The 12,231-nt window shown below is 39.5% G+C and overlaps 1 protein-coding gene across 1 annotated transcript in view; it reads left to right on the top strand.

Annotated features, from left to right (window-relative positions):
* MACROD2 (mono-ADP ribosylhydrolase 2) overlaps nucleotides 1-12,231 on the top strand; it is a 1,842,294-nt gene that overhangs the window by 1,663,850 nt on the left and 166,213 nt on the right. Inside the window, exon 11 of the mRNA XM_084887643.1 lies at nucleotides 3,313-3,396. Coding sequence (XP_084743769.1) covers nucleotides 3,313-3,396 — 84 coding nt within the window. The remainder of the gene's footprint in view (nucleotides 1-3,312; nucleotides 3,397-12,231) is intronic.

The raw sequence follows: 12,231 nt of genomic DNA, 5'->3' as shown, positions 1-12,231 counted from the left end.
ACAATAAGCTGGCTCAAGTCAACCCCAGCATATCTCTGCTGAGTCATATTTTAACTGAACATGTACCTTGTGCCAATCCATCAACATACATAAACTCATTTAAAATAAGCAAAAACTCTAGGAGGCCAGAAATGTTATTACTGATGGTTAAGAGGGATTAGTTCCTTGCTTAAACACTAGAAACAGAATTTAGTTGTATCTGATCTCAAAACTCATATTCTTAATTGTGTGCTCCTGTTTCCAGACTATAATAATAAGTAGAGGCAGGAACATCCCAGATGATGTCAAACTAGGTCATCCTCAAGATGAGGCTCTGCCCCCATGGGAAATGGTAGAAACAGACTGTCTTAATTAAATGCCTATGATTTATTTTAAGTCCTTTAATATTTCTATAATACTAGCCCAGTAAATGTTTTCCTAGGTCCTTCCATTTCCACGACCATGCATTGTTCCCAAACTGAGCCAGCAGGGACAGAAAACCAGCAGCCACCCATGCCATTTCAGCCACATGAGAGCCAGAAACAGAGATGAGTTCCTCAAGTAGCAAAGCCAAGCTCATGGCAAACATCCAGGTTTCCACTCTCTGCCAGAATCAGAGACAACATACATAATGTAATACACTGTCAAGGAGAAGCATGGGGTGCTTTTTAGAAACATTGCTTTAGCTTCCCAGGCCAAGAGGGAGAGTGGTTCCTGCAGAGCCACAAGAGGAACCTGAGCATAGAGGCCATATGTGCCAGTGGCTTTCATGTGAGTTGCTCCACAGGGGTTATGAAATGACACTGTACTAATGTCATAGATGATTATGTTCATGCTTAGCATGTATCCATGCCCATGGACTACCTGAGGAGTGCCCTACAACTTTTTCAACAATGAACTAGTAGTACTTTGGGGAATCTTAAAATCTCAAAATGAGGGCAAATCGTTGTCTTTTTAAATCTAACTCAGGTGGGAATTCCCATTCAGGTGGGAAATCAAAAATTAAGAATTTAGTCCTAACCGGTTTGTCTCCATGGATAGAGCCTGTGGATTCAAGGGTCCCAGGTTTGATTCTGGTCAAGGGCATATATATTGGTGGCGGGCACATACCCAGTGTGGAGTGTACAGGAGGCAGCTGATTGATGTTTATCTCTCATCGATGTTTCTGATTATCCTTCTTTCTTCCTCTCTGTAAAAAAAATCAATAAAATATATTTTTGAAATTAAGAATTAATTCTCAAACACCCACTTTCATAAAATGCTGGTTTGAATTTCTATTCCAAACACTGGAAATACTCTTCTTGGACCATGAATTTCAGGGACACAGAGGCTTAGAGTCTATTCCCAGGGAGTGTTGTTTTGCCCATTTTATGAATCCCTTTGAGCCCAGAATCTGTGCTCTGTGAACTTTGCCAAGTATCTCAATTCTTGTTTTACTGAACCAATTCTGAAGGGTAAATGCCAAGCTAACACCTAGTGACAGAAGTCTGGGAGGAGGGGAGTACTAATTTAGTATTGGCAAAATGCTTCACTCTGCCTGTGGTAATGATCTCCTGATTTTTAGTAGCATATCTTGCAAGTGCATTTTTGTTAACTTCCTCTTTTAACAAATAGGAAAGGAAAAGTGAGTCGCCATAGCCGTGTCATGTAATTTTAGAATCCTGGTGTAAGGCCACAGCTGCTAAGAGTGAGAATTGGGCATGGGCACCATTCTATCTTGGCCTTTTAAAAAAGGCCTGAAGAGGGGAAAATAAAACAGAATTTGAAATGAAATTCTCAAGGCACTAGAGAATTCTCTACCCCACATGTGAGGCAGCAGGGACACAAGAAAGATTAGGAAAGATAAATACTTTTTTCTCCTTTGACTTACATTCTCACATGTGGGATAGAGGAGAGAGACACACAATAAAGAAATAGACAAGGGGACAAGATTTTTTCAGATACACCAAATTATGTGCTTCAGAAAGATTTCCCTTGCAGAAATTCTTCACATTAGGTGGTCAAGGAAAGACTTTCTTGGTAGCTGAATTTGATCTGAGATTAAAATGTAAGAAGTTAGCCCTAGCTGGGCTCAGTGGGTAGAGCATCAGCCTGCAGACTGAAGGACCCTGGTTTTGATTCCAGTCAGCTGCACATACCTAGATTGTAGGCTTCTACCCAACCTGGGCACTGGTCAGGGTTCATGCAAAAGGCAACCAATCAATGTGTTTCTCTCACATTAATGTTTCTCTCTGTCTTTCCCTCTCTCTTCCGCTCTCTCCAAGAAAACAGTGAAAAAAAATATCTTATAGTGAGGATTAAAAAAAAAAAAGTCAGAAGAAGGTACAAATGAGAGTGTGTGTGTGTGGGGGGGGGGGGGGAATTAGAGAAGGACAGAAGGTGCAAATGTCCTGAGGCACAAGCCAGCCTAGTAGTCAATGAATAACACAAAGGGAGCCAATAATCTGAAGCCAAAGAGCAAAGGGGAGATGAAGCTAGGGTGCTAGAAAGAACCCAAATGGCATATTGTCCTGGGCTATAAAATTAGATTTAGATCTTAGTTTAAGAGCAATGTTTTTTTTAACAGGCAAACAAGAAGATCTGGTTTGTGTTTTAAAGACAATTCTGGCTACTATATGGAGAGTGGTAGATTGTAGGAATATTTAAAAGCTATAAGTTAGAATTCAGAAGGTTATTGTATTGTCTCAGGTAAGAGAAATGGTAGTCTGGACTGGGATAATGATTGCAAAGGATGAGTACAGTGGTTGAATGTCAGATATATTTTGGAGCAGAACTGATAGGATTTATTATAGAACTTACAGTTGCTTTACTAGAAAAAAAATGAAGAGAAATATTAAGGATATCTCAGGGTTTTGTTTTGTTTTGTTTTTTAATTTAATTCCTGGGTAGATTTCAATAGTATTCCTTCAAATGCACTATGGGGAGAATATGTTTGCAGACATAAAAGAAAAATTGTGGATGAAAGTGCACAATGCCAACTGTCAATTAATTAATCCATAAAGTTTTAAATCAAATTCTCCTGGGGGAAAAAAAATAAGTTGAGGTTGCCTTACAGAGAAATTTTAATTTTAAAAACAGCACTTAAGATTTCATATTTGTATGAATCATTAATGATGTCAACAACAACAAAAATAAGCTTGAACTTAAGTGTAAGTCTATTTTCATAGGAGAATCAACAAACTTTAGCTCAACCAGGATGACAGATGAATCTGAAATTAGGCCTCTCTGTGTGTGGGGGTTTACGAAGAAGAAAACATTTTTAAACTTTAACATAATGTTGAGCTCTACTGTTAAATATTTAAATAAGAATGTTTCAAATCTTTGTGCTTCCAGAAGGAGTAGAGCCAAAAGTCCTCTCTCCACCCCACAAGAAGAGCAAAGCCAAGAAGCCGGAAAGTTCCAAAGACTCTAGTGAGGGTAAGTCATGCTTCTCTTCTCTCTAATAAATCCTGCCAGAAAAAAAATTCTCTTTATTTTTTAAATTATGTGTATGCTGTCATGTTTGCTGTCAAGGTCCAAAAATCACAGGACCCTTCTTTTCCTTTTCCTAATATGTTTACTCTTCCCTAAATGAGAAGATTTTTTTAAAATCAAATTTAAGTTTAATCTGTGAAGGTAAAAACTACATTTTTTAAAAAAAATTTTTCTCGATGTGATTTATATTTCTCATTTCTGCCAAGCACAGAGTTGGGGGTAGCATTCTGACATCCTTATAGGCTGAAGTTCAGACCTATGCATGATGAACAGTACCATGGCTGTTGGCTTATTGTGATTGTTTGTTTTTCTCACAAACACATTCTGAGTCCCATATCAGACCTACCAATGGGTGGTGGAAATGCTTCCTGTGTTTAGAGTTTTCTTCCATTTTCTAGAAGCCAATGTATCTTTGCACTCAGGCATTGAATAAGCAGGTTCAATTGGACTCAGTTTTATAAAGAAATGGCTGTCTCTGTTACAACACTAGTATTGCTTTAAAGATATTCAAATTTTCCCTTTAAAATGTAGGTAAGAGGAGAAGACTTGACTTGGCTGGTGGGCACATGGTGCAATGTACAGATCTTTTGGCATTGAAACCTAGATGTTCATGTTGACCAATGTCACCACAATCTACACTAATAAAAGAGAAATATGCAAATCAGCCATACCTTTGTGACGCCCACCAGCCAATCAGGAGTGTATGCAAATTAACCCAACAGAGATGGTATCAGGGGTGGGGCAGAATGCCCCATTCTCTCTAGGCTTCTTGGCAGCGTGGGAAGGTGAAAGGCAGCTCAGGCTGGAGAAAAGGCAGAAAGGCAGCTCCAGTCCAGAGTGAAGGTGGTTCCAGCAGCCAGGGGAAGAAAGGAATATTCTTGCATGAATCTTCATGCATTGGGCCACTAGTCAATTTAATAAAACACAACAAATAAATAAAATGTTGATAGGCATTTTTTAAGAGATCCTCTAACCTAAGAGCAAACATAACTTTCTAAAAGAGTAACATACTTATGCATTCTACTTCCTTCCTTGGAACCCCACTTCACTGTGAAATAGAGAGAATAATAATGCTGACAGTGTCAGCTTTCCTAGAGGAAGAGGCCAAGATGAAGTAGAAGTGCAGGAAAGTTATAGAAGGAAAGTGTGTGAAGGATACGGAAAAGTAGGAGTGAGAGCAAGAGTAGGTGGAAGGAAAGAAGAGAGGGAAAAGGATTAGCTAGGAAAAGCCTCAGTCTGCATTGCAGGCAGAAAGTCTAGGGTGGTCCAGAGCAAGGGTTGGTCATCAGAGGAGCCATGCACAGGGCAGAAATGCTCGGCTTTAGAACCCCTATTGCTTGCTCATTCCCTGGCTGCAAGCAGCTTAGAGAGTAAGGAGGCTTGGCACAAATATTATGCTGCAGTGAATTCCAAAAGTGTGGGTGCTGGAAGCTGTCAGCTAACTTCATTCCCTTCAAGAAAGATCTTGAGCAGCTCACCTCCATGACTGCATAGCATCTGTGTGATTGTCAGGCTTCTACATGATTAGCAGTGGCACTGCCTTCACCCCCATAGGGTTCAGAACCAATTGAGAATACAAAGCTGTAAGAAAGTTTAAAATAAAACTTTCTTTATTTTGAGTGAGGTTTGCTTCATTATGAACTAGAGGCCTGGTGCACAAAATCTGTGCACTGGGGTGTGTCCCTCAGCCCAGCATGTACCCTCTCCAATCTGCTACCCCTCTAGGGATGTCTGGCTGTCTGTTTAGGCCCGACCCAGGACTGCTGGATTCCAACTGTTCACATGCCTATCTGCCTTCCTAATTGCCCTAAACTGCTTCTGCCTGCCAACCTAATCACCCCCTAACCACTCCCCTGCCAGCCTGATTAGTGCCTAACTGATCCCCTGCCAGCCTGTTTCCTTTAACTGCCCTCCTCTGCAGGCCTGGTCACCCCTAACTGCCCTCCCCTGCAGGTCTGGTCCCTCCCAACTGTCCTCCCCTGCTGGCCATCTTGTGGTGGCCATCTTGTGCCCACATGGGGGAAGCCATCTTTGACCATATGGGGGCAGCCATCTTGTGTGTTATAGTGACAGTCAGTTTGCACATTACTTTTTTTATTAGATAGGATGATTTTGCACAGGCACGTCTAATTGTCTTGCCCCTAAGGGCTTTTGAATGTTGGATTTCACTCCTGAATATGAAAAACAAAATCAGTCCTTTCAGGAGAAAGCGCTGGTATCCTTGGCATTTTGTGTCTTTGTCTCCCTTTTATGTTTTCTGGTTACTTTTTTAGTTGAGACATAAAATATCTACTAAAATAATCTGTATCTGAAATTTACATATCTCTAATCTTTGTAAGTAAAATTGTCATTTATTGTTTTTACAGATTCATACTCATTATTATGTCTATTTATATTTTGTCTTTTTTAGTTGTCAAATTTCCTGCATATTTATTTGTGAAAGGTTTTTGAGTTGGGTATTCACATTTTGTTGTTTTAGGTACCTGGAGATACTACCAACTTAGGAACTCCTTAAACTAAAAATTGTCTCAGGGTTTGATTTTTGGTTTTGTTTTGCTTGCTACTTGTCCGTAAACTCATATTCGTGTGTGTATAAGATCAGGAATTATCAAAAGTGGTTTGTTTTCTTACTTTTCCCCTCTCCAACCTGCTAAACTGAGACAGGCAGATTGCCCACTATATTTAGGACCAAGCAGTAGCCTTTCTGTGCTTTACATGTGTGACTTATTCAAACCCAAGCTCTAGCTAGTGGTGCTCAAAGAGTATTCATGTATCTGCATCACCATCATCGCCTGGAACTTGGTAGAAAGACAAATTCTAGGGCCCCACCCCAGAACAACTGCATCAGAAACTCTGAGGTGGGGCCCAGTTATCTGTGCATTTAAAAGCCTTCTGGGTATTCTGATATGTGTTCAAGTTGAGAATCACTATTCCAGAGTCTAGAATTCAGGGGTCGGCAATCTTTAAGACATAAAGAGCCACTTGGACCTGTTTTCGAAGGAAAAAAAAAAACCTGGGAGCTGCAAAACCATTGCGACATTTAAAACAAATATAACACTGCATATATTGTTTCTTACCTTAATGCTATATACCGGATCATGCAGAAAAAGGATTTTTTCACTTAACAAAAAGAGCCGCATGCGGCTCCGGATCCGCAGGTTGCCGACACCTGGTCTAGATCATCTGGGAATGACAAATGCCTTAAAGCAAACAATGATTTCAATGCTTGTTTATAAATCTTGATTCAATCTCCTTCATAATTTCTTGTGTCTAAGAAGTTCCCTTACAAAAGAATCAATTCAGTCATGTATTCAAGAATGAGAGAGAGAGAGAGAGAGAGAGAGAGAGAGAGAGAGAACATAAATGACTGGTAGTTGGTACACAACCACAGATATACAAATATGTACCCAAATGTGCATACCTACATTTATAATGCACCGTCTGGAAAGATAAAAGATATATATCAAATGACCTCAGGAATTATCTCAGAGGAGTAGGGAACATTTTTAAGTGTTTACTATTCAATTTCAAAATGTATGTGTGATCAAAAAATATATATAGCAAGAATAATTTCATATTTATAAAACAAAAAACATATTTTCATTAATAAACGAAAGAGAATGTATGCTTATAAAATGCAGTAGAGAGATAAGAACAGTAATTTTCTCTGTACATATATCTTCAAAGCCTGCAGTGGGTTTTAGAAATGAGTGCTATTTCCATTCATATTTGTACAGAAAGCACTAGCACTTCGACTCTTGCTCTGCAATTGCCTCTACATAGAATATTCAACAAGCCTGCATGCGTGATGCTCATTCTTCAGGAAACTGGGCCCTTTCAATGCTAAATCAAGCAAGCCTATTGTGCACTTTAAAATGTTAATGATCTCTTTTGTCAGATGAACTTATACGTGGAAGCATCTTAGAAACTTGAAATCACTATACAAATTGGAAGGATCTAATGTTGCTATTGTAGGTATTATTATTATTGTTTTTACTAAAAAAATTTTTTTCTGAACGCATGAACCATTGGTGTCCAGAATGGTGGAATGCACTTCGCATTCCCTGCGAGCTGGAATTTTCTCTCTTCCCTCTTATTTTCTCTGCATATTAAAATATCATGTGGCATGCTGTTTTGTGAATGACTGGACAGGAGGGACATTCTATCTTTCAGAATGCCATGCAGCAGTTCATGCATTATATTTGTAAGCGTGATCTTTAATTTTTGTGACAAGTGCAGTGAAGGGTAAAATCAGGCAGTCATAATTTTGACTTTGCCATCACTCAAATGAGCTTAGCTTAGTGATTGACCAGCTGTACTTTAAAAGAAAGTGGAAATGGAGAAAAGCAGCCTTTTCATGAAGAAAAGCTTTATTTTATCCTTTAGACCTTAAAATAACAAGAATTTAAGCAAAATGTAAATTTTTGAGCCGAAAATTAGAATACAATAAAGGCCTATGTTACCATCTTGCTTTAATTATACTCTCTGTGCTGCTTGGTTCTGACCCATTCTAAACCACTCTTCTGCTCCGAATTAGCAGGACTCAACTTCTATTCCATTTTTAGTAGTGCTCTTCACGTTTACTCATCAAACAGCTGTGGTTAGGACTATGGTGTCCTGGTTCAGAGCCAACTCTGGGCTTTAAGTGGGGCTTAGAGAAAGTGAGTCCTGAGGGATTTTTCATAGTGAAAAAGGCTACACCTGCCTGAATAGAATAACCGTAGGTCCTGTGTGACCCAGAATGATTCCTGTCTATGCCTGTTGTTCTTGGCATATTAGTAACAATGCTTGCTTTCACCCTTAGAGGTATCCTAATTTAGGCAACAACATGAATTGAATCCTCCTACCCATAGAGAAGCAATTCAGCCGAAACCGGTTTGGCTCAATGGTAGAGCGTCAGTCTGCGGACTGAAGGGTCCCAGGTTCGATTCTGGTCAAGGGCATGTACCTTGGTTGCGGGCACATCCCCCGTAGGGGGTGTGCAAGAGGCAGCTGGTCGATGTTTCTCTCTCATCGACATTTCTAGCTCTTTATCTCTCTTCCTTCCTCTCTGTAAAAAAATCAATAAAAATATATTTAAAGAAAAAAAAGAAAAAAAAAGAAAAACAATTCAGTATGAGTGCGGACAGAGCTCTTAATTGTCCAACTTATGCTTCCTACTTGGGTAGTTTTGTGTTTTTTTTAACTATGTTTTACTGACTTTTGTTTTAGAAAAAGGGAAAGAGAGGATAGAGAAAAATATCAATGAGAGAGACCTAGATGGTTTGGCTTAGTAGATAGAGCATTGGCCTGCAGATTAAAGAATTCTGGGTTAAATTATAGTGAAAGGCACATGTCCAAGTTGTGGTTTACTTGCCAGTAGGGGGTGTATAGGAGACAACAAATCAATGATTATCTCTCATCATTGATATTTGTATTTCTCCCTCTCCCTTCCTCTCTGAAATCAATAAAACTATATTAAAAAGAAATATAAATGAAAGAGAATCATCAATTGGATGTCTCCTAATGCACCACATTAAGTGCCCTGACCTGGAATTGAACCATGACCTTTTGATTCATAGGTTGACACAAAACCACTATACTACATCGGCCAGGCCTCTGGCAGGTTTTTATTCCCCCTAAATTTCAGTTTCCTCATATTAAGTAGAGGGGAAAAAAAACACTGATTTGTGTGGAATTGTGGGGAAATTTAAACAGGATAATATATGGAAACTACCTGCCAATAAGTCAAAATGTATGGTGTTTGCAAAAGGAAGAGTTCCCACCAAAAACTCAGCTACCTTGTTTATCAATGCTTGGAAGTCCTTTTAATATGAAAACAAATTTTGCAAGTAGAAATAAGGTTTAAAACGCACTGACTAAATTTCATATCTCACTAAGTTTGTTTTTTGTTTTTTTTCTCTTCTCTCTCTTAAGATCACTCAGCACACTTTCCTTTTCCCCCAACCACATAATTCTTGTCCCAAATCAACTTTCTCCTAGTCTCTCTTCTCCTTCCTGATTTCAACTCTCCTTTTCTTCAAGTGAAGTATCACAAGAAACTAGAGTACCCCCAATATTTAGACAACCGCCCTCTCAGTCATTCTTCAACCTCTATTTTCCACCTCAAAATCTTCATAGAGGACACCAAATTGAGTCAGTGACGTGAAGAAGAAGGTTGACTCTGGTTCAGGTGGGCTTTGGCCATCAGTTCAAATCTTGCCACTGAGACAGCCATTGTCCAGAGCCCATAGTCTTTGGAAGTCTCTTGACTCTCTGCTAGCTCTATAAGATGCTAGACCAAGAATCTCTCAGCTGAAACTGGGTCTTGTCCTAAGTGCTTGTGGTTGGTCTTGTTCTCCTGGATGAGTGTTTTCCAAAATGTGTCTCAGGGGATCTGCAAGGCCCAAATGAATTTCACATGGAGCTGTGATTTCAGAACCTTCATTCACCAGGAATACAGTAAAAATGGTGCCCCGTTGAGCTGTGCAAAATAGTGGCACCACAGAAATTCCCCACAGCACTTTCCTTCCTCCAACCATCCTCGCATAGCTCCATGCTACCCAGGTACAGCTTCTCTGCATATTAAGTCCACCCACTTTTGTAAATGTCCATTTGATAATATGGGTACTTTTTTAGGCACTGAAGAAACACACACAGAGAACCCTTCTTTTTTTGTTGTTTATATTCTAGGATATATGTGGAGGCCATGATTGATAGATGCTTTTTAATTAAATAAAATATACAGTAAGCCAGTATTGGCACATGAAGTATTTTTACTGCCTGAAAATTTATTTATTGTTGCCTGAAAATGTATTCCAACACTAACCAGCTTAAAGCAATAATGATATTTATTATTTCAGGCTTTCCATGGGTCAGAAATTTGAAAGTATCTTACCTTGATGGTTCTGGGACATAATAGCCCATGCTAGTACATGATATGACATTCTAGGTCATAAAAGAGTGTGGTTTTTGCCTCACTTTCTCTTGGATCATTAACTGGGGGATAAGGCAGCTGCCATGTCCTGAGATCACTCCAGCAACATTGTGGAGAGGTCTGTCTGGCAAGAAACTGAGGCTTCTTGTCAACAGCAAGCACCAACCTACAGGTCATTTGAGCAAGCCATCCTAGCTGGAATCAGATCCTTCAGCTTCAGGCAAACCTGTGGATGACTGCAGAGCTGGCTGACATCTCAATAGAAATTTCATGAGCAACCCCAAGACAAGTGTCATGCAGAAAAATCAAGCTGAGAAGAGGAGACGGGAGATGCTCATGTGTATATGAGTTGGTGGCAGGGAGGAGAGATTTAGGAAAGAGATAGGTTAAGATTTCAAATATGCTAAATCTCATTGATTGTTAAGTTGAATTTAAAAGAGGGGAAAACAAACAAAAAAGAGTTGAAGAACATAAAAAGTAACCTGAGCAACTATGTGGGGGGAAAGAGTGTTCCAGTAGAGAAAATAGCAAGTACCAAAGCTCTAATGAGAGCAAGGTCTGTCATATTCTAAAAAAAAAAAAAAAAAAAGCAAGGTCAAGGTGAGTGACTATAGAGGTCATTGGGGACTGATCCCATAGAGTGGTGGGTCCACATTTAAGTGTGCAACAGAATCACTGCAGGGCATATTAAACCCAGGCTCTCAATTGGGAGATTTGGGCAAATTATTCTCATAATTCTCTAGGTGATGACCTGGGCTAAGGATTCCACTTTGAGAATCACTGACTAGGGCATTGTGGACCACTGTAAGAACTTTGTCTTTTCTCTGAGTGAAAAGAGACTGTAACATTGTAAGTAGAAAAGTGGCATGATCTTACATCTTATTTTATTTTTTAACCCTCACCTGAGGATATTTTTCCATTGATTTTTAGAGAGAGTGGAAAAGAGAGGGAAAGACAGAGAGACATATCCTGCACATGCCCAGGTTAGGGAGGAGCCTGCAATCGAAGTACATGCCCTTGACCTGACTCAAACCTAGGACCCTTTGGTCCTCAGTCCAATGCTCTATCTACTGAGCAAAGTGGTTAGGGCTGATCTTACATTTTAAAAGGAATCTTCTGGTCATTGTGCTGAAATTGTACCATAGGGGTCTAAGGACAGAACAGGGGTAAGAAATACTGGTGGCTTGTCCCAAGTAACAGTGAAGGAAAAGAGTGAGGATTGCTCTGATTCTGGATGTGTGTTAAAGAGAAAGTCAGAAGTCTTCGCTGGCATTGGATGTGGCATTGAAAGAGAGGAGTCAAGGATGAGTCTGTTTACCATCTTTTCAACTATTGACTCTAGAGCAGAAGTTGTACCCTGCTTGTACTTAATTCAGACTTTCTGAGGAAAAGAATTCTTTTCATTGCTATTCTCCAGCATGTCTCCCAGTTACTACTTAAACACCAGGAAGGCCATATTGGCCATCCTAAGGCTAAATTTTCAATAAATCAAAATATCAGGCATAAAAAAAATTCTAATAAGTAACAGCAAAAGAGAGAAAACAAAGATAACGCACCGAAAGATTATTTTAAATTATCTAGATATCATGGGTTTCAGTATGTTCTCCTCTCCACAAGAGATGTATATTATTGTTGGTATGTATTTATTTTCAATAAGCAACTTCCCAATCAATGGATGGTCATGGCATTGTTGTCATTTATGTTTGCTAAGCCCAGGAGGAAAAGAAGAAAGGCAGGAAGGAGGAAAAGTAGGAAGAAAAGAAGGGATGTAGGAAGGGAAGGGGAAAGAATGAAAAGGGAAAATAAAGGTATACAGTAGTGGGGAAGGCCCTGAAGTAGGACCAGGAACCTGAATTCTATTT

The sequence above is a fragment of the Pipistrellus hanaki genome (assembly GCF_964339955.1).
Source record: "Pipistrellus hanaki genome assembly, chromosome: 6".
NCBI classification, from domain to species: Eukaryota; Metazoa; Chordata; class Mammalia; order Chiroptera; family Vespertilionidae; genus Pipistrellus; species Pipistrellus hanaki.
Note: the sequence above shows the minus strand (reverse complement) of the source record. Positions and strands in the feature narration are given on the sequence as shown.